General features: G+C 39.4%; 1 protein-coding gene and 1 long non-coding RNA gene across 2 annotated transcripts; both read right to left on the bottom strand.

Annotated features, from left to right (window-relative positions):
• Positions 1-1,971: 1,971 nt before the first annotated feature.
• Positions 1,972-2,523, bottom strand: LOC141651747 (uncharacterized). Its single transcript, XM_074459446.1, has one exon. It carries the CDS (start codon positions 2,521-2,523, stop codon positions 1,972-1,974), a length of 552 nt encoding a protein of 183 aa, XP_074315547.1.
• Positions 2,524-8,974: 6,451 nt separating this feature from the next.
• On the bottom strand, positions 8,975-11,372 carry LOC141652331 (uncharacterized). Its single transcript, XR_012547150.1, has 3 exons — positions 11,160-11,372; positions 10,953-11,061; positions 8,975-9,263 (listed from the first exon to the last, which is right to left on the bottom strand). It is a non-coding gene; the product is annotated as an uncharacterized LOC141652331 (long non-coding RNA).
• Positions 11,373-22,992: the final 11,620 nt, after the last annotated feature.

A 22,992-nucleotide genomic window follows, 5' to 3' on the forward strand; every position in this document is an offset into this window, starting at 1 on the left:
AAAGGAAGTAGTGATAGAAAAGATTGCTACCGATGATAACATAGCAGATCCTCTCACTAAACCATTACGACAAGATAAGCATGAAGGGCACGTAAATTCCATGGGAATAAAACGTGTTCCTAAGTTGTAGTACTCTTTTATGGATTAGATTCATTCGCTTTTGTACTCTATACGACATCATCGTTTTGATATTTTATATATATTTTGTTTTTCATGTGGATTTGTATGACAAATTTTGAACACCACAAAGTGAATCGAACGAACATTATATTTTTTTTTCAGTCCTTAATTGCCCGAATGAGCCGATAACTCGGCAATTATTTTGTGACGTTGGTTGATGGTGGGTTCAACGAGCCATAAGTCAACCGGTTGGTGACCAATCACGAGGCGATTTATACGGATATTTCGTAGGACACTATTGTGACATCGACGTGGAGTCCTAAATGTTTTATAACATTCGTTGCCCGGTCGTGGATAGGACTTCCATGGTGATCCTAAGAGTCGATTCTTTTGACTATCGACTGTCTCTTGAGACTAAGGCAGATTTTGGGTGACTTTGGTTTCTTTCTCACGGTCATCCGTAACAGGGGGCCAAGTAGATTTTTTTCGGGTCATTTCATCTTTGTGCTTAGATCGGAAGGAGTTCGAGTTGAAGGAAATATTCAGCCTTTATCGGGTACTCGATATTTCTCAGGGCCACTCGAGGAGTCAGAATCGAAATGCATGGCCATGCTCGAATACGGATTCGTTTTATCAGTTAAGTTACTCTCTAGTCGGGGAAACCACTCCAGATACAGATCGATTGTAAAATACGACCTTTGCGGATCCGGATCTGCAAATTGTTTTACATTGAGTGGGAGAGATTTTAAATGAATATGAGAATCGGTTATCGCACATACACTTGTACGGACAAGTGGGAGTTTGTTGGAGCTTGTGTCCTCCAGTTAGTGCGGATAACGTCATTGCACATGCACTTGTACAGACAAGTGGGAGCTTGTTGGGGTTGGTGTCCTTAACAGTTAGTGCAAGGACTTATAAACCTCTAAAAGGATCAAAGGGCATACTTTTGGTATTATTATCAGTTGATCCACGTTTATCAATAACGATTGGCTTGCTAGATAAGTTTGACGTTATTGTCATACAGATGGCGGTGATCAACTGGTCCCTAAAAGTCACACCTATAGGATACGTTTGAGAGACGTGACGGTATGAAAATACAGTCATGTAGATGCCAATTTTGACTAACCAGTTAGTCCGAGTTATTTGACTAGTAATTAGTCAAAATGTGATGTTGAGATATTATATTTAATACGGATTAAATATCATAGGCTAAGGCGAATTAACCTGTTAATTCGTAAAATTAAATATAAGCGATTTATATTTAATTAATGTATATTGAATATAATTATACAATATTGTCTTTGTCGGACATGTATTAATACTTCAACTAATCCGTGTTATTAGTCGATGTATTAATAACCGATAACCGATGACAGTTTATAATACAAACCGCGTCATATACACTTAGCGAGTTTTGGACCGGACCGCGAGCTTCAGTGAAGAGGAAATTAAAAAGCCCGCGAGCCCTCCTCTCACTCGGTTTGGCCGAGCCTCACATAGACAAAAGGAGAGTTTCTCCTCTTGTCTAACCTAATTCATTTTTGCAAAAAATTTATTAGGGTTTTGAAGAGCATTCTCCTCTGAAAAACCGAGATCTCTCATCTCGAAAAACTCACATCAGTTCTCCCAATATTGCAAGGCAATCGGAGAACACCATCTAGCGCAAGGGCATATCTCGGACAAGTCTTGGGTGCAACAATTAGGAGGGAATCTCGTTTGATTTCTGTTCTTTACGCCGTGCATCAAAGGACCCGAGGTTGATTTCTATCTTTATCGTTTCTCTATTGTATTTATGTTTTATGACGATATTCGCATGTTAAATTTACGTTATAGTCCTAAATTTAAAGGGTATTATACGGATATTAACCCACACTCAATACCTCTTAGTGGGGGCAATCCACTAGGCAGTTCAGCAGGGAAGACATCCTGGTACTGCTCCAGTAATGGTCTAACCTCTGCTGGTAGTTGATGCTCCACATCCTCATGATTTTCTTTGGACAACAAGATAAGAACATGCTGTTCTTGTTGCATTTCCTTGACCATTTCTGCTTCTGATAGAAATAAAACCCCATTGAGTCCATCAGTCACACTTGGACTCCCATAGTTCTTCTGATTAGGTGATAGAGGGGTCAATGTGATCTTCTTGCTACCTTGTTTGAAGGAATATGTATTGCTCTTTCCCTGGTGGATAAAATTCTTGTCAAATTCCCATGGTCTACCCAATAGTAGGTGGCAAGCATCCATATGGACCACATCACACAAGATCTCATCTTTATAAACATTGCCAATTAAAAATAGAACCAGGCATTGTTTATCCACCTTGACTTTTGCTCCCTTGTTTAACCATCTGAGCTTGTAAGGGTTGGGGTGTTCCTGGGTGCTGAGATTGAGCTTATTAACCATGGTGACATATGCCACATTGGTGGAGCTCCCCTCCCATCAATGATCAAATTACGTACCCTTCCCTGAATGGTACATCTACTCCTGAAAATGAGGGATTTCTGATCCTCCTCCAATGGTGCTTGTTGAGAGTGCATTACCCTTCACAAAACAAGACTATGGCCTGTATCAGGGTGAGCCATGACTTGTTCCTGGTTGGGTTCCTCCTCAAGAGTTGTCTCCTCATTCACGGTCTCCTCCTCATATTCAACTGAACCCTCTCTTTCCCACTCCTCTACTTCCATTGCTGTAAATGCTCTCTTGGAAGGACAGTCCTTCCTGAAGTGACCACACCCTTGACATTGAAAGCATTTAATCTTTTCTTTGGTCAGAGGTGGGTTGGACTTAGGGAACATGGGTGCCTTCCCCTTGTATCCTCCAGTTTGGGACACTGGTTTAGGTGTCTCAGCAATTTTAACACCAGTGTAGGGTCTAAAGACAGGTTTGGGTTTAGGTGTGGTAGGTTTAGACTTCTCCATTTTTCTACTCTGAGTGCCAAGTTGACAACATCATCATAAGACCAAAGTGGTTGCATTCTAACCTTAGTAGCAATGTTCTTATCAAGCCCTTCTAAGAAACTAGCAATCCTTTGCTCAGGCTTCTCATTTATCTCACACTGTAAGGTTAGCTGCTTAAACTCCCTCAAATAGGTCTCAAGTGGTCTCTCATCTTGCCTAAGCTTAGACAACTTAATGAACAGATCCTGGGTATAATCTTTGGTAACAAATTTATCCAACATTTTATTTTTAAGCTTGGACCAAGATCTAATGGGTTCCTTCCCTTCCTTTAACCTCTGATGTTTAAGGTTGTCATACCATAGTGATGCATAACCTTTTAACTTTAACACAACAACTTTACAAGGCTTAGCAACATTGTAATTTTTGAACCAAATATTTTTTCAACATCCCTAATCCATTCTAGTAAGTTATCAGGGTTAAGACTACCAGAAAAATCACGAATTTCTACCTTTAGATGCTTGTCTGCTTGCTCAAAAGCCTCCTCTTGTGTTCTGATGCTATCCTCAGAATCTGACTCATGACCAGGTGGTGGTTTTCCTCTCCCAGCTCCCATAAAGAAGCCTCTGCCTCAGCTTCTTCCTCTTGGAGGTGGCTGCCTTCTGGGATCATGGTTTGGAAACCTCTCCATCACCACATGGACAACATTGAGCAGTGTGTCTACATTTCCTTCAAGTGTTTCTATTCTGGTCTCAATACCAGCAAGTCTCTCTTCACTCATGGTTGTTTTTGTGTTTTTAATGTAGGTAGGGATAATAATCTCACAGCTTCTCTCTACCCAAGACTAACACAAAGGTGGAATTGTGTTAAACCTGAGCTCTGATACCAAAATGCAGTGTAAACCCTATGGATGGGCAACAATACACTGGACCTTGCAGGACACCTTAAGAACATCAAATGACCTTGAAAAATGCTGAAACTTTGTGATAATTTAATATGGATATCAAACTGAAACTTAGCCAAATTTCATGAATTTAGAAGGACTCTAAGTATTTTTAATGTCAACTGAAACAGCCTGAAATCCTGAGATTGCAGACAGACTGGCTCAACTGATTATGTGACTTGTTTGAGTGAATAAAGGATATAGCTATGACCCTAAATTTCCACAGAAGATTCACAGGAAATATAAGATTATAACTTAACAAATTTCAGACTCAAATCCACAGCTGAACACAGGATTAAAGTTGAACTTTGCTCACCACAATTAAACTGAACCACAGATAGACACAGGTTCAACTTAATGATGCCAGACTGACTTTGACCAATTAACCACAGAGATCACAGGTTAATTACCAGGCCAGGTTTCCAAACTATAGTTTAAACACAAGTTTGAAATAAATGAGAGAAGTCTCAAGGCTAATTTTCATTCAAAATAATCTGCTTTCTTCAGTTGGAACACATGTCCTTATATAGGCCTTGTCTTTGCATTACAATTCAAAACCCTAGCATTCAAAGGTCCAGAATTAATCTAAGATGAGTACGAACAATATAAATTATCTAACAAGATGGTAAATAAAGTAAACAAGTGAAAATAAAAGCAAATGGGTAAAACAGACTGAAAATAAAGCATTGTTGCAGGCTGTCACTGTCACTTGTCTTCTTGTGCACAGTTTGCTGATCAGTTTGCTGTTCATTTAGTGGCTAGCTGAAGTCAAGGCTTTTTGTTGTTGTATTGTGGCAGGCTTTGTGGAAAACGCTGCAGCATCCTTTATAAGGAGCCTCACAAATGCCTCACCAAATAAGGAAATGTTGCTTTATGCTTTAACTTCAACATGTGACTGCTTTGCTTTGTTGCTGAATTTTCTGCTGGATTACATTGCATTTTTAGGATGACTGGTGTGGATGCTTAGGGACCTTTCTTAGACTTTTAATTGAGGCTCCTTTCAGCTGACCATAGTGGCAGTTGAAAGCTTGATCTTGTGAACCTCTTGGCAGGTACCTCTGGTGGTGCAGTGGGTGTTGCCTGGACCTGGACTGTGGCTTGGTCAGGATTGGGAGCCCCTGATCCAGCTCCTGCTGCACGATTCATATCAAAGCTTACTATGATCTGCGAACCCATTTTCAAAAAGCTCAAGAAAACAGATCATACCATATGGGACGATGATTGTCAAAAAGCATTTGACATAATTAAGGAGATACTAGCCAAGCCACCAGTGCTCATGCCTCCTCAACGAGATCAACCTCTTGGTTTATATCTCACAGTGACCGAAACAGCCATGGGGGCTATGCTCGCACAAACCGTGGGGAAAGAAGAAAGAGATATCTACTACCTTAGTAAGAAGTTATCACTACAAAGAAAAGGTTCCATAGCGACGGAAAACTCCGTCACAAATATGCCAATCCCGTCGCAAAAATAGAACTTGCGACGGAATTGCGACGGATTTAACCCGTCGCTCTATTTCGTCGCAAAATTTGGTTTTGCGACGGAAATGCCGTCGCAACTAAATATCTGCGACGGATAATTGCGTCGCAGAAACCCGTCGCAAAAGAGGGACTTGCGACGGAATTTCCGTCGCAGTTCACTGTTCATTGGAGGCCACGTAGGCACGTTGGTCAAACAGAAAGTCAATATCTGCGACGGATTTTCCGTCGCAGATCACTGTTCATACAGGCCACGTAGGCACTTAAGTCAAACAGAAAGTCAATATCTGCGACGGAAAATCCGTCGCAGATCACTGTTCATATGGGACACGTGTCCCCAAAGTCAACAGGAAAGTCAACATTTGCGACGGATTTTCCGTCGCAAATTCCGTCGCAGGGATGAAATACCCAGTGGTTTTACAGCGCTTTTCCAGCGCCCAAATTGCTTTGAAAGCAATTACATATACTCCCGGTTTCCTACAAACATACAGAAAATCCAGCAATTGACAAATTCACAACTCGTTCAAGACGAGATTTCCAAACAACGTCTTCGCATTAACTTAAAATAAAAGGTTTACAACCGTTTAGTACAATAATTGTTCAACAAAGAAAGCCAAATAAGTCCATAAACTACGGGATAGGAGTGATAACTACTAATCAACAAACAACTACATCGCAGAGTATGAGGTCCGTCGCAGAGTATGAGGTCCGTCGCAGTGTCCGTCGCAGGTTTAAATTTGCTACGGATTATTATTCCGTCGCAGTGTGTCCGTCGCATCGAGACGTTTTTTTTGTAGTGTCTTGGAGTATTAGTGCAAGTACACACCTCTCGAAAAGACATGCCTCGCTCTTGTATGGGCAACAAAGAAGCTACGTCACTACATGCTTAGCTACTCTGTCAAGGTGTATTCCAAAATGGATCCTGTCAAATACCTCTTCGAAAAAACAGTTTTCAACGGACGCTTGGCAAGATGGACCTTAATGCTCTCAGAGTTCGATCTCAAGTATGTACCTCTGAAGGTTATAAAGGGGAGCGCCGTTGCCGAGTTCTTCGCATATAATCTTATCAACGACACCCAAGCAGTAAACACGTGGTCATTTCCAGACGAGGACATACTACAAACTAATGTAGACTCTTGGGACCTTTATTTTGATGGGGCATCGAATCTAAGAGGATTTGGAATAGGAGTGTTGCTCATTTCTCCTGAAGGTGAGCATACACCACTCTCTGTCAAACTCGACTTCGAGGTGACAAATAACGCAGCAGAATATGAAGCTTGCCTCATTGGGCTACAAGCGGCAGTAAGTTTAGGCATCAAGAATCTTCGAGTTCACGGAGACTCATCCTTGATCATCAACCAAATTACTGGATCTTGGAAAATTCGAAGTGAGAGTCTAGTACCCTATCAGGCTAGGATAGATCAAGTTGCCCAATTCTTTGATCAGGTCACTTATCTACACCTACCTCGTAAAGAAAATCAATTTGCAGACGCTCTTGCAAAACTTGCATCTTTGATTAATATGCCAGACAACATGGTAGAAATGCCTTTATGCATTGAACGACGGTCAGAACCAGCCTGTGTGCACCAAATTACAGATGACGAAGAAAATCCAGGGGAACCCTGGTTTCAAGCCATTCTAAACTTCAAGCTCAATGGGACATATCCACCAGATATGGATAAGATGGGACAACGTGCCATACGCCTACCAGCCTCTCAATACCTCCTCATGCAAGGAGAATTGTACAAAAGAACACCTTTTGGTGTAGTCTTGCGCTGCCTTGATCATTCACAGGCACAAGAAGTGATGGAAGAAGTTCATGATGGAGAATGTGGTCCTCACATGAGTGGACCAATGATGGCAAAGAAAATCACGCGCCTGGGATATTACTGGACCACGATGGAGTCGGATTTCATCAAGTATGTCAGACATTGCCATAACTGCCAAATCTTCGGGAATGTGCAACATGTTCCTCCTTCACTACTTTACACCATGACATCTCCTTGGCCATTTGCTGCTTGGGGAATCGATATCATCGGGAAAATCACTCCAGCCGGAACAGGAGGCCACTGTTTCATTTTGGTAGCTATCGACTATTTCACCAAATGGGTCTAAGCGGCATCTTACACTAGCCTCACAACCAAAAAGGTGGCAAAGTTCATACAAACCAATATCATTTGTCGATATGGTTGCCCACATGAGATCATCAGTCACAATGGATCACATTTCCAGGCTGAGACTGAACAATTGCTAGCCAAATATAAGATCAAACACCACCATTCCTCGCCATACAGACCTCAAACTAATGGCGCGGTAGAGGCAGCTAACAAGAATGTCGTCACTATCCTCAACAAAATGATCGACAATTATCGCGATTGGCCCAACAATATGCCATTCGCTTTGTGGGGTTATCGCACATCAGTTAGGACGCCCACTGGGGCTACTCCTTTCTACTTGACACATGGCATGGAAGCTGTACAACCAGTTGAAGTAGAAATCCCGTCCTTACGCATTTTGCTTGAAAGTCGGATTCCAGAAGCTGATTGGAAAAGGGACTGATACGAATAGAGCAGCGGAATTGACTCGACAACGGAAACTTAACAAACTGGACAGAGTTGATGACTGTCTGTTTGTTGAATAACTCGAATTGGCAGCACAAATGATACGACTCAACAGGTACGTGGACTGTTCGTACTAGGTACACCCAATCCTCAGAACTGATTGTTAAAATAACGAGAATAACAAAACTAGCGGACTGTTTGTATTTTTGGCAAACCGAACGTACTAGGTACGACCCGTTCTGGTTTTTGTGAATAAAAGGGATAGTGTTTGAACAAGTAAGACCTATTACTTGATCAAGGTGAGTGAGACCAAGACCTATTGATCAACAACTCGGGAATTTTAAATAGAATCGCGTTCCAATCAAAATCAGTTTTGTTTCTAAGCAAGAAACGATTTTTGTAAACACAAGTTTAAGCAATTTTCTGGATGATCTTATTCAAAAGCTTGAAGGCATTATATAGTCCTCAAGGCTGCCGTCCAAACAGTCCAAGCAAGGTGAAGAGTTGAGCAATCACTCTTCACTTAATTACAATACTTAAAGCTACAAGTTTAATGAACTTAGACAACTACTAATTAAGCATAAGATTTTATTGTAATAACATAATCTGAAAAATGCTAATAAAAATGCAATATTGGACCGTCCTCCCTTGGAATGCGTGCTCACCATCAGCTCCTCTATTCCATACTTAGCAAATTCACAAAGGAAGGATAATTGAGACTCATAGGCTGAAAACCACGAGTCATAATCAGACCATCACCGTGAGTGTTCACAACCAGCTCGTCCAACTCATCAACCAACTCCGAGTCACTAGCTTGGTTCGCATCATCCCCTCCCCCTTGAAAAGGAATTGACCTCAATTCAGCTACGCCATCGTCATCCAAGTAAGGAGAGAGATGTGACACCCTTCATATAACCCGATAAATAAACGCGTAAATTCTACAGAAAAACTGGTAGGATATGTTTGTAAATGGTTCAACTAGTCAAAAACCTGCAATTTCAAAAAATTTTCTTCCTAAACCATTCACAACCAATCCAACTCAAGAAGAGTGTCAAAAACCCTGCAAAAGCTGATAAACTAATTTACATACATAACTAAAGACGCGGAAATATAAGGATACAAACCAACATAGAAAAGGGAGACATATGTCCCTTCAAATTATATACAAAACCAAAGTAGAAAAGGTTTACTAAAAGAATAGCCAAACTAGGTCCAAGGTTCCTTATGCTCACTAGCTCGTCTGTGACCCCAACAAAGCGTCAACAACCTGTCAATCGCATTTTATACAAACACGAAAGCCACAATTCAGTGGGGAGTAACTTCGAGTCCTCCCAGCCACGAATCGTCAAAATTAATGTACATGTAGTAAAACATGTAAACAAGATGATAAATAATTCAATTATCAATTATTCTAACATATGAGCCCTAAACTGACCAAACTAAACTAACATGTGAAACATATAACAAATTGTAATCCAAACTCTATCAACCATAGCCGGCTTGCATCTCACCTTCTATGATTCATAGAATCACCAAACAAGAAAGGGCAATATATCAAAGACAGGCATAAGTTCTTAGTCCCGTCAATAGTCACTTTGTAACTCGAGTCTATACCACGAGGTAGGGAAGGTAATCGAACCGGTATCTTGGCTCAGCGGTTAATATTAATAAAACATGGCCAAGAGACAACACAACCCTAGCCTAAAATCTGCGCAGACCTAGACATGCGGATACACACCACCGCACCCAAGACCCACAATTTTTCTAAAAACAAAGTGAGTACCCTAAGGAGTCCACCAAAGGGTTGGCTAGTACTTAAGCTGACCCCTTACTATCAAAATAAGTAACTGAGGTCATGCCCCAACTTGGATATAAATCCACTAGTCAGGAACACAAAGGCTATCAAGCAGTGAACATATACTCGTCAGAGACTATAAAGACCTATCTATGATGAAGGCCGAAATACTCACCTAGGACCTAGTCCCACTAGTCCGACTTGAATACTTTAGCCCACACCACACAAGACTCACCACACAAGTCAAGCAAGACACCCACTTAACCATAAGAGGGCAAAAAGTCCTACTTACCAACCTAAATGCTAACATTCTATCATGTGAAAGGCTATATAAATGTCTATTAAGCAGATAAACCAACAGAATCCTCAATACCAATTTCCAATTCTAACAATATTAACCATATTAAAGGCTTCAGGGAATCTAGGGCCGTTTTTACAATATAAGAAACTACTTAAATTCAACTAACTACACATGTGAAATAGAGATATAATAAATGGCCTAAAGCAAGAAAAAGGCCGATTATCTAATTCATTCAACCGAATTTTTACCCGCAACCTGACCCTGCGGACAGTGCGGGTTAAATTGCGGCCGACCAATCACTCAATTAATCGACATCGCATCAGTCAAAGGGACTAAGGCTCAGTTTTCGGCACAATCATCAAAACATGGCAATTATTGTTATAAAATTTACCTTGAGCCTAATCATTACAATTTCATCTTATAAACTATCCTAACATGTGATAATTATCAATATAAGAATAATTTCTACTACTAGTATGATTCAATTTAAAAGTGTACTCATATGTGACTTACACAACTTTAACATTAATTAACCCGAAATGACCAATATTGTACGAAAAATCGCGAAACAAGCAACGGACCGACCCGGGCCAGCCATGGGCCAGCCGGGGGCCTGCCGGGCTGCTGCCGCCCCATTACTCCTCTTTTTTTTTTCATTTTTATTCATTATAAGATCGTTTGAACATGAATTAATCGTTCCCAATTCAACTTTGCTAATTTAAACTAACAAAAGGCATAAATTAAGCATACATGCAACAAATTTTAACATGTAAAAACTACTACTCAAACAAAAATCACCAAACATACAAAAACAATAAAGATTGTGACGATAATTCGTCGAGTAACTCGAAATATGTTACCTTAAGCTAGAAAATGAGCAATTAGCACCTCAAAACCCAAACCCTAACGACAACTAGCCGCTATCCTCTACAATATACGAGTCCCCGAACTCGTCTTCCAATTCTTCACCTAAATAAACAATTAAAACACAATAATAAGTACTTAAAACCGAATTTACCGAAAATTCATCTTAAAACAACTTCAAGAAAACTGAAATTAAATTATACCAAGTTGTAGATCTCGGCGAGAGGATTCCGGAAAGGTAAATTTCGTGAAAATCCGATAAGAAACGAAGAAATTATGGCCAAAACAGCTTGAATTTTGTAGAAAATGATGTTTTTTGGTGTTTGGAAAATGAAGAACGAAAAGGAGGTGAAGGTTGACAGGAAAAATCAGAAAAGAAAAGTAAAGGGGAAGGGGAAGCCGGGTAAGGGAGAAAGGAAAGGAGGAGAGCGGGTTTGAGTCGGGATTTTTCGAGTCGGTTTTGACTCGTTTCAATAATAATTAAATCCGTAAGTCAAATGCAAATTCCGTCAAGACCAAAGTTCTTAAACACGAGATTACAAGAAAATTGAATACTCATACGACCCATTTTCAATTTCGTTTACCCAACGTTTAAAAGAATTGTCATTTTCCCCCCGATACGCCCTTATTTCGAAATAAAAAGTTTTACACGGTTTAAACTATTTTTAAACATCTTGAAACTATCAAAATAAATACTTTTCTTCAAAATATAATAAAATTATATTTCTTTGAATTATTTTTACTTTAAATACTTAAATATCAAATTTTATTTGATTAATAAATTATTTTCGAAATATATTAACGATCCAAATTAATTACGGGCGTTACAATCACCCCTCCTTTTAAAAAGTTTCGTCCTCGAAACTTAGAAGGAGAAATTATAGTTATAAGAAAATATAGGTATCTTTTCAATGAAACGGTGATACTCTTGTTGATCAAACAAGAACATCCATATTCATATCAAGATATAAAAATATTTCTACACCAATAAATGAGAAAACCCATTATTGGGACGTCACCAACAACGAGATTCAACATTCACTAATGTTAAAACCATTAAAAATCATAAAAGTATTTTCAAAATTTTAGCTTAAAGTTCTATAGTAAGAATACTATCTTTACTAATTATGATTAAATAAGGCTTAGTAACTCGGAAAAAGAGTAAGTAAAGGAATACCTTACACAAAACGAGAAATAGCTTAGGTATTCAATCGAACACTAGGGTTGAAAGAGAGTGAGAAATCATTTTCAAATGTTATAGAAAGAGGTCAATTTGTAGATTTAACTCCAAATTAGAAAAATTTGAACCAAAAGTTTACTCAAACTATATAGAATCTATTTAAGATAGAAAACAACTCGGGAACGAGAAGTGCAAGTCGCGATAAGGAACTCACACCCCACAGACAAGAAGGAATTGAACTTCTAAAGGTGGAATTTTTGGATGAAGTCAATAAAGATGTCAACGAACAAGACACTTTACTCAAGAGGTCAAATGAGTTCCATAAAGGCGAACACAACGGAACAAGCCAGAATAGCAAGAATGACAATTGTCGGAGATCGGAATTAGGAAGATCGGTACATCGTGAAAGGTTCACTCAATTTTCCAACCACAAAGTCATCCTACTAGGTCCTCCGAACATCAACAGGGCAACAACCAGAGGCCACACTAATCCAAAGAGCCATCTGAACTACTCATCGACAAGTCTACGCATAAGCTAATCCTTGAGACAATCCTATTCTCTACAATTATAACTTAACCATTTCCCAATTAAAATGTTTCCACCAATATCCTCCATTGAACAAAATCAAAATCCAAAGTCGAAACTAGTAACAATATTATACCCTTACCAAGATTCAATATTCCCAAAACGCATTCATGCTTGAAACCAACCCACAAGCAACACGTTGCACTATCCAATCCATAATTAGCACTAACTATAAGATAATTGGGTTCATCACACAAATCATCCGATCGGTTTACTCAAGATTCACTATCCTACTTCCCAACAATATTCCTATTCCAATAGAAAGATTCCTCAAAGGATTAAATATAAGGTCCAAATTTACAATAACATTCCACATACTTAGCTATCAATCCCCAATACCGTAAAGTAAGGATCAAATGACAAACGAGCAATCCCCGAACGAACAATACCCAAAACAAATATAAAATAATCATAGAAATACTCCACCAAGGTAAACTAATCCTATTAGTCTCATCATCAAATCGAAACCAAAGTGAGTCTTATACCACCAAAACACGCGAACCTTAACTCACAAGGAAACTACAACATTGCCATCATAAGAATTCCATCAAAAATCTAGCTCTCAAATCACATGGTCAAATACAGACACAAACTCCTACACTAATTCTCGACAAAAAATCAAAATACAAAAATCCTCAATCACATCCCACTAACTCTGTAAACATGGTCAACAAGGTACCAATTATACTAAGTAAATAAGGAGTTATAACGGAATAGAGAAACGGTAAAACGTTTCCGAAGGGTGCATGAATCTAACAAGTTAGGAAACTAAGGAATCGGTCCGTAAAGACAACGGTTGACAAAAATAAGGGGTATTCGAGTTAAGAAGATATCTCGGGCAAAAAGAAGATACGTAAAATCTTGGCATAAAAACAAGGTTCAACGAACGTTAAAGAGAAGGAAAAGAGAATAGAAGCGGCACAATGAAAGGATTACCGCTTACCAAACACTCATCAAAGCTTATGATCGATATGATAAGGTCACATCACTAAGGTGCTCAACAAAGCCCCAAAAGTCTACCAAATTATAGGACTAACAAGGACTCCACAATGGTAGATATTCCTCAACTCAATTGGTTCTAAGAGCCAAAATCAACTCATCACACAAATTCATTTGTTACCATCTAAGTCCCAAAGTATCTCCTTTACAATTCTCGTCATTGAACTTCACTTACTATGTCATCCCCAAGTACCATGACTTGTTTACACTATCATCTCACCACTTCGTACTTCTAGTCTCCGATACCATAAATTAGAATCGCATCTTTGAACTCACGAACTACATCGAACAACTTTCCACCAAAATTCCCAAATTCAGATATGATTAATAAGGTTAACCACGTGTTCTCAAATTTCGAAAAGTCATTAAGGGCTACACTATACTAGATTTGGTCAACTCAAAAGGTTTAACAAACTAACTACTTCCAAAGTACGATACCAATCCATTAAGCAACGTCAACGTCCTATTGTATTCCTTTCAAAGCCTACAAGGATTAGGGCTAACTATCATTCCTTTAATTCACCACAAGAAATATCGAGACTCTCAAATGATGTAGCTTAGGTTCATTTCAACTTATGTGCTAAGGTAGTACCCACGCTCAATCACCTATAACAAACAAGCTCTCAAAAGACATAACTCCCAAGGTGTTTCTCAACTCACTAGACTCTCACATCAAGTACAACTAACAAGACTAACCAAAGGGTCCCCAGTTATCTTCTCATATACAGCTCAAACCTTAAACCATCAATTTCTCAACTCGTCCACGCCCTCCAATGATACATTCTCTCAAAACCGGGTTCTCTTGAACAAGGGGACTATCCTGCGGAATAAAAGGAAGGTGTCCGCAAGGACTCTTATTATAAGAAGAAAACAAACCAAGGATGAATCGGGAGAAAGAATAGAAGAGTAGTTACCAAGGCGAGAGAAGAGGAATTAGAAAGACGAATAAACAACGAGATTGGAAGATTAAGGTAAGATACATTGAATACGAATAGAAATATCGAGAAAGTGGAAGCATTCTTCATTTGGCATAACCAATCTTTAACGGCACCAAAATTAACAACCAACCATCAACAAACCTAGCTCGTAGGATTGCATTATCTACATTTCTTGGAGAGCCATCTTGCAAAAGAGAAAATTAATTAGTACCTAACAATTAGCAATCACAAACAGACTACCACATAAAATCCTAAATCTACCCATTCTACCCATCTCTCAAGTTTATTATTTAAAGGTCAAGTAATTTTTAAGTGGGGTGCACAAACGTGCGTCGGGAGCAACAAGCTCTGATACCAACTGTGACACCCTTCATATAACCCGATAAATAAACGCGTAAATTCTACAGAAAAACTGGTAGGATATGTTTGTAAATGGTTCAACTAGTCAAAAACCTGCAATTTCAAAAAATTTTCTTCCTAAACCATTCACAACCAATCCAACTCAAGAAGAGTGTCAAAAACCCTGCAAAAGCTGATAAACTAATTTACATACATAACTAAAGACGCGGAAATATAAGGATACAAACCAACATAGAAAAGGGAGACATATGTCCCTTCAAATTATATACAAAACCAAAGTAAAAAAGGTTTACTAAAAGAATAGCCAAACTAGGTCCAAGGTTCCTTATGCTCACTAGCTCGTCTGTGACCCCAACAAAGCGTCAACAACCTGTCAATCGCATTTTATACAAACACGAAAGCCACAATTCAGTGGGGAGTAACTTCGAGTCCTCCCAGCCACGAATCGTCAAAATTAATGTACATGTAGTAAAACATGTAAACAAGATGATAAATAATTCAATTATCAATTATTCTAACATATGAGCCCTAAACTGACCAAACTAAACTAACATGTGAAACATATAACAAATTGTAATCCAAACTCTATCAACCATAGCCGGCTTGCATCTCACCTTCTATGATTCATAGAATCACCAAACAAGAAAGGGCAATATATCAAAGACAGGCATAAGTTCTTAGTCCCGTCAATAGTCACTTTGTAACTCGAGTCTATACTACGAGGTAGGGAAGGTAATCGAACCGGTATCTTGGCTCAGCGGTTAATATTAATAAAACATGGCCAAGAGACAACACAACCCTAGCCTAAAATTTGCGCAGACCTAGACATGCGGATACACACCACCGCACCCAAGACCCACAATTTTTCTAAAAACAAAGTGAGTACCCTAAGGAGTCCACCAAAGGGTTGGCTAGTACTTAAGCTGACCCCTTACTATCAAAATAAGTAACTGAGGTCATGCCCCAACTTGGATATAAATCCACTAGTCAGGAACACAAAGGCTATCAAGCAGTGAACATATACTCGTCAGAGACTATAAAGACCTATCTATGTTGAAGGCCGAAATACTCACCTAGGACCTAGTCCCAGCTAGTCCCAGCTTGAATACTTTAGCCCACACCACACAAGACTCACCACACAAGTCAAGCAAGACACCCACTTAACCATAAGAGGGCAAAAAGTCCTACTTACCAACCTAAATGCTAACATTCTATCATGTGAAAGGCTATATAAATGTCTATTCAGCAGATAAACCAACAGAATCCTCAATACCAATTTCCAATTCTAACAATATTAACCATATTAAAGGCTTCAGGGAATCTAGGGCCGTTTTTACAATATAAGAAACTACTTAAATTCAACTAACTACACATGTGAAATAGAGATATAATAAATGGCCTAAAGCAAGAAAAAGGCCGATTATCTAATTCATTCAACCGAATTTTTACCCGCAACCCCAAATTGACCTGCGGACAGTGCGGGTTAAATTGCGGCTAACCAATCACTCAATTAACTGACATCGCATCAGTCAAAGGGACTAAGGCTCAGTTTTCGGCACAATCATCAAAACATGGCAATTATTGCTATAAAATTTACCTTGAGCCTAATCATTACAATTTCATCTTATAAACTATCCTAACATGTGATAATTATCAATATAAGAATAATTTCTACTACTAGTATGATTCAATTTAAAAGTGTACTCATATGTGACTTACACAATTTTAACATTAATTAACCCGAAATGACCAATATTGTACGAAAAATCGCGAAACAAGCAACTGACCAGACCAGACCATGGCCATGGGCCAGCCGTGGGCCTGCCGGCTTTAGGCCCATTGCCGCCCCATTACTCCTCTTTTTTTTTTCATTTTTATTCATTATAAGATCGTCTGAACATGAATTAATCGTTCCCAATTCAACTTTGCTAATTTAAACTAACAAAAGGCATAAATTAAGCATACATGCAACAAATTTTAACATGTAAAAACTACTACTCAAACAAAAATCACCAAACATACAAAAACAATAAAGATTGTGACGATAATTCGTCGAGTAACTCGAAATATGTTACCTTAAGCTAGAAAATGAGCAATTAGCACCTCAAAACCCAAACCCTAACGACAACTAGCCGCTATCCTCTACAATATACGAGTCCCCGAACTCGTCTTCCAATTCTTCACCTAAATAAACAATTAAAACACAATAATAAGTACTTAAAACCGAATTTACCGAAAATTCATCTTAAAATAACTTCAAGAAAACTGAAATTAAATTATACCAAGTTGTAGATCTCGGCGAGAGGATTCCGGAAAGGTAAATTTCGTGAAAATCCGATAAGAAACGAAGAAATTATGGCCAAAACTTGACTTGAATTTTGTAGAAAATGATGTTTTTTGGTGTTTGGAAAATGAAGAACGAAAAGGAGGTGAAGGTTGACAGGAAAAATCAGAAAAGAAAAGTAAAGGGGAAGGGGAAGCCGGGTAAGGGAGAAAGGAAAGGAGGAGAGCGGGTTTGAGTCGGGATTTTTCGAGTCGGTTTTGACTCGTTTCAATAATAATTAAATCCGTAAGTCAAATGCAAATTCCGTCAAGACCAAAGTTCTTAAACACGAGATTACAAGAAAATTGAATACTCATACGACCCATTTTCAATTTCGTTTACCCAACGTTCAAAAGAATTGTCATTTTCCCCCCGATACGCCCTTATTTCGAAATAAAAAGTTTTACACGGTTTAAACTATTTTTAAACATCTCGAAACTATCAAAATAAATACTTTTCTTCAAAATATAATAAAATTATATTTCTTTGAATTATTTTTACTTTAAATACTTAAATATCAAATTTTATTTGATTAATAAATTATTTTCGAAATATATTAACGGTCCGAAATTACGGGGCGTTACAAGAGATCACCAACATTAAAAGTGGCGTGAACACCATAATCATCGGGAAGTTCAACCTTATAAGCATTGTTGTTGACTCGACCCACAATCGTGTAAGGACCTTCCGCTCTAGGCATAAGTTTATTCTTACGCTTGCTTGGAAATCGCTCCTTTCTCAAATGCACCCAAACCAAGTCTCCAACCTCGAACACCCTCGGCTTCTTATTTTTGCTTGACTTGCGTTTATAGGATGCATTTACAGCCTCAATTCTGGACCGGACTTGCTTATGGAGTTTCAACATCGCTTTCAGCTTGGACTCGACATCTTTATGCACCAATTCATCTTTAGGCAACGGAATTAAATCCAAAGGAAGGTAAGGATTAATACCGTACACAATTTCAAATGGTGAATGACCCGTAGCTTGAGTAGGCGACCTGTGATAAGCAAATTCGGCATGAGAAAGCTTGAGATCCCAATCCTTTTGTGTCTTGCTCACAAGCCCACGCAACAAAGTACCCAAAGTTCGATTCGTGACTTCGGTTTGTCCATCCGTTTGGGGATGGTAAGAGGTACTAAACAGCAACTTTGTACCCACTTTCCTCCACAATGTATTCCAAAAGTAGCTCAAGAATTTAGAATCCCGATCCGACACAATATTCTTTGGAATGCCATGTAACCTCACAATTTCCCGATAGTACAAATCAGCCACATTAGAAGCATCATCGGTTTTATGGCAAGCAACAAAATGAGCCATCTTGGAAAAACGATCAACCACCACCATGATAGCATCCTTACCACGTTGAGTGCGTGGCAAAGCAACAATGAAATCCATTGAAACATCGTCCCAAGGTCTGACCGGAACTGGTAAAGGAGTATATTCGCCCGGTTTGAACTTGCTTTTCGAAAATTGACAAGTAACGCACCTACCCACGATATTGTGAACATCTTTTTGCAACCGTGGCCATAAGAAATGCTCTTTCAAGATCTCCACGGTCTTTGCCACCCCGAAATGACCAGCTAGCCTCCCTTACAAGTACTTCCCGGATAGGATGCTTAGGAACACAAAGTCGATTTCCTTTAAAAAGAAAACCGTCTTGAATCAAATACTCTCCCTTAGCTCCTGATTTGCACTCAAGATATATTGCGCCAAAGTCTCCATCTTCACCATAGTAATCTTTCAAAGTTTCAAAGCCCAAAAGATGAACATCAAGTGTGGACAGCAAGGTATAACGACGAGATAAAGCATCGGCTACAACATTACTCTTCCCATCTTTATATTTGGATGAAAAGTGAAATGATTGTAAAAATTCAACCCATTTTGCGTGCCTCGGATTCAACTTCTGCGGCCCATTAATATACTTCAAGGATTCGTGATCAGAATGCAATATAAAATGGTTGGGACGGAGATAGTGACTCCAATGATCAAGAGCCCGAACAATAGCATAAAATTCCTTATCATAAGTGCAACAATTCAATCGAGCACCACCCAATTTCTCCGAGAAGTAGGCAATAGGAAGTTTCCCTTGAATCAAAACAGCACCTATACCCACGCCACTAGCATCACACTCAACCTCGAATGGTTGAGAAAAATCGGGTAACGCCAAGATAGGAGCGGTACACAACCGTTCCTTAATCAGTTCAAAGGCCTATTTAGCTGCCACGCCCCATTCAAACCCACCCTTCTTTAAACACTCTGTAATAGGACTGGTCATGGTGCTAAAATCACGAATGAATCGTCGATAAAAAGATGCAAGCCCATGAAAAGATCGTACCTCACTAACTGTTTTAGGTTCCGGCCATGATCGAATTGCTTTGATTTTTGATTGATCAACCGAGACACCATCCTTGGACACCACGTATCCCAAGAAAACCACGCTCTCCACAAGAAAAGAGCACTTCTCTCGCTTCCCATAAAGTTTCTGATTTCGCAGTGTTTCGAACACTTGCCTCAAATTTTCAAAACGATCGTCTATGCTCCTGCTATACACCAATATATCATCAAGATAAACAACAACAAATCTGCCCAAGAAAGATTTAAGTACCTCATTCATCAATCTCATGAAGGTACTTGGAGCATTAGTAAGACCGAATGGCATGACGGTCCATTCATACAATCCATGCGTCGTTTTAAAAGCCGTCTTCCATTCATCACCCTCACGCATCCGAATCTGATGGTACCCACTCCTTAAATTAATCTTTGAGAAAATTACCGAGCCATGAAGTTCATCGAGCATATCATCAAGTCTCGGGATTGGAAAGCGATATTTGATGGTTATGTTGTTTACAGCACGGCTATCAACACCCATACGCCATGAACCATCTTTCTTTGGCACGAGTAACACCGGAACAGCACAAGGACTCATACTTTCACGCACATAACCCCTCTCCATCAACTCATCAATTTTCCTTTGGAGTTCTTTTGTTTCTTCCGGATTACATCGATAAGCAGCCTTGTTTGGAAGAGTTGAGCCCGGAACAAGGTCAATTTGATGTTCAATGCCTCGAATAGGAGGCAAACCAGTGGGTAATTCATCGGGAAACACATCCCCAAACTCTTCAAGCAAATCGTCAATTGGGTTATGTTCCTGCAAAACAACATTAGCACTCGAATTTTCTTTAGCAACAAGTAAATAAACTTGCTCTCCATGATCAATAGCACGCTCCACATCCCGTTCTCCAATTAACATAGCAGCATGGGCCTTTGCTTTCGGTTTTGAACCTAAAGGACGAACAGCTTGTGGTGACATGGGTTTAAGCACAATTCGTTTCCCTTTATCCTTCAACTCATACTCGTTACTCCTCCCTCTATGCAACACATCCCGGTCATATTGCCATGGTCGTCCCAACGAAATATGACAAGCATCCATGGGAATAACGTCACACAACACCTCATCGACATAGGAACCCATAACCAAAACAACACGGGCCTATTTTGTCACTTTAACGCTGCTACCATCATCTAGCCAATGTAATGCATATGGGTGTGGGTGTTTAGTAGTCACAAGACCCAATTTCGACACCATTTCAGTAGAGGCCACGTTGGTACAACTATCCCCATCGATAATTAGACTACACCACTTATCATTTACCCGACACTTGGTATGAAACAATTGATTTCGTTGCTCCGAATCAGTAGGTATAGTCTTTACTTGCAAGGTTCGTAAAACCAGATTTGTGTCGTAAATAGGTGCCTCATAATCCTCTACTAACTCGTCCTCTTCCTCACCTTCATTTAGCTTAAATAGTTCACCTAACTGTTCTTCCTCGGCCAACAACTCATCCCTACACTCAACCACCTCTCTCAAGGTCACGACTCTTTTATTAGGACTCGTACTTTTATAATGACTGAAACCTTGACATTTGAAACAATGGACTTTGGACAGATTAGTCTCCTTGGTCGTGGTTCTAGGGTTAGTGTTTGGGGATGTCGTGGTTTTGTTAGGACTCACAAACGAGCTGCTAGGTGTGTCGAGTTTAGGGGTTGTTTCGGTTTTGGTCCATGACTTATTCTTTCCCGATTCTGAACTCGACCCTCCCCCATATTTAGACTTCCCTTGTGACTCCAATTTCAAACAAAGACCACAAAGAGTATCAAAATCAGAATAGGGGTATAACTCAACAGAACTAGCAATGTTATAATTCAATCCACGCAAAAATCTAGACATTTTATGCTCTTCTACTTCCTCCAATTCGCCCATCAAACATAAGTTTTCAAATTCATCAATATACTCACTAACACTTAGTTTTCCTTGTCTCAAATCAGCAATCTTACGATATGTAGCTAACCTATGGGTCGTTGGCACATACCTTTTATGAAGTTTACATTTCAGAGACTCCCAAGAATCAATTTTTCCTTTCCCCGAGCGCACCCTCTTGGCCTTCAATCCTTCAAACCATAGAGATGCTCCCTTTCTTAATTTCAGAATTGCATACCTGCACCTTTTCTCATTGTCCAATTCTTTGAAATCAAACATACGATCTATCTTCCGTTCCCACTCCAAATAGGCCTCGGGATCAGCCGCTCCAACGAACTCAGGTAGTTTGTTAACTTTGAACGGTTCAGCCACCCTTTCAAAACGCCTTGGTTGCCACCTGTCATCTCTTTCTTGCACGTTTCTCAAGGCATCATGGAGTTGCTGCAAAAAGTTAGGATTATCAAAATCCATAGATAAATAAGGATCAAGAGCCGAAGCTCTGATACCACAAATGATACGAAAAGAGGGGCGGAATTGACTCGACAGCGGAAACTTAACAAACTGGAAAGAGTTGATGACTGTCTGTTTGTTGAATAACTCGAATTAGCAGCACAAATGATACGACTCAACAGGTACGTGGACTGTTCGTAATAGGTATGCCCAATCCTCATAACTGATTGATAAAATAACGAGAATAACAAAACTAGCGGACTGTTTGTATTTTTGGCGAACCGAACGTACTAGGTACGACCCGTTCTGATTTTTGTGAATAAAAGGGATAGTGTTTGAACAAGTAAGACCTATTACTTGATCAAGGTGAGTGAGACCAAGACCTATTGATCAACAACTCGAGAATTTTAATTAGAATCGCGTTCCAATCAAAATCAGTTTTGTTTCTAAGGAAGAAACGATTTTTGTAAACACAAGTTTAAGCAATTTTCTAGATGATCTTATTCAAAAGCTTGAAGGCATTATATAGCCCTGAAGGCTGCTGTCCAAACAGTCCAAGCAAGGTGAAGAGTTGAGCAATCACTCTTCACTTAATTACAATACTTAAAGCTACAAGTTCAATGAACTTAGACAACTACTAATTAAGCTTAAGATTTTATTGTAATAACATAATCTGAAAAATGCTAATAAAAATGCAATATTGGACCGTCCTGTAATACCCGCCCTTTTAGAGACCCTTTGACCAGCGTTGACTGACCTTGGGAGCGGGAATAGTTCTTAGAAGTGCGTGCCAAGCTATCTTGGGTTACGAGTTATGGGTGGTACTCGATAGAGTAGAGGCTACTCGATCGAGTAGCGTGGACACTCGATCGAGTAGGGTGTCACTCGATCGAGTATGTGGGATACTCGATCGAGTATCGGGTTTTCAGCGAGGGTTTTTA

Source organism: Silene latifolia, chromosome 4 (genome assembly GCF_048544455.1).
Source record: "Silene latifolia isolate original U9 population chromosome 4, ASM4854445v1, whole genome shotgun sequence".
Lineage (NCBI taxonomy): Eukaryota > Viridiplantae > Streptophyta > Magnoliopsida > Caryophyllales > Caryophyllaceae > Silene > Silene latifolia.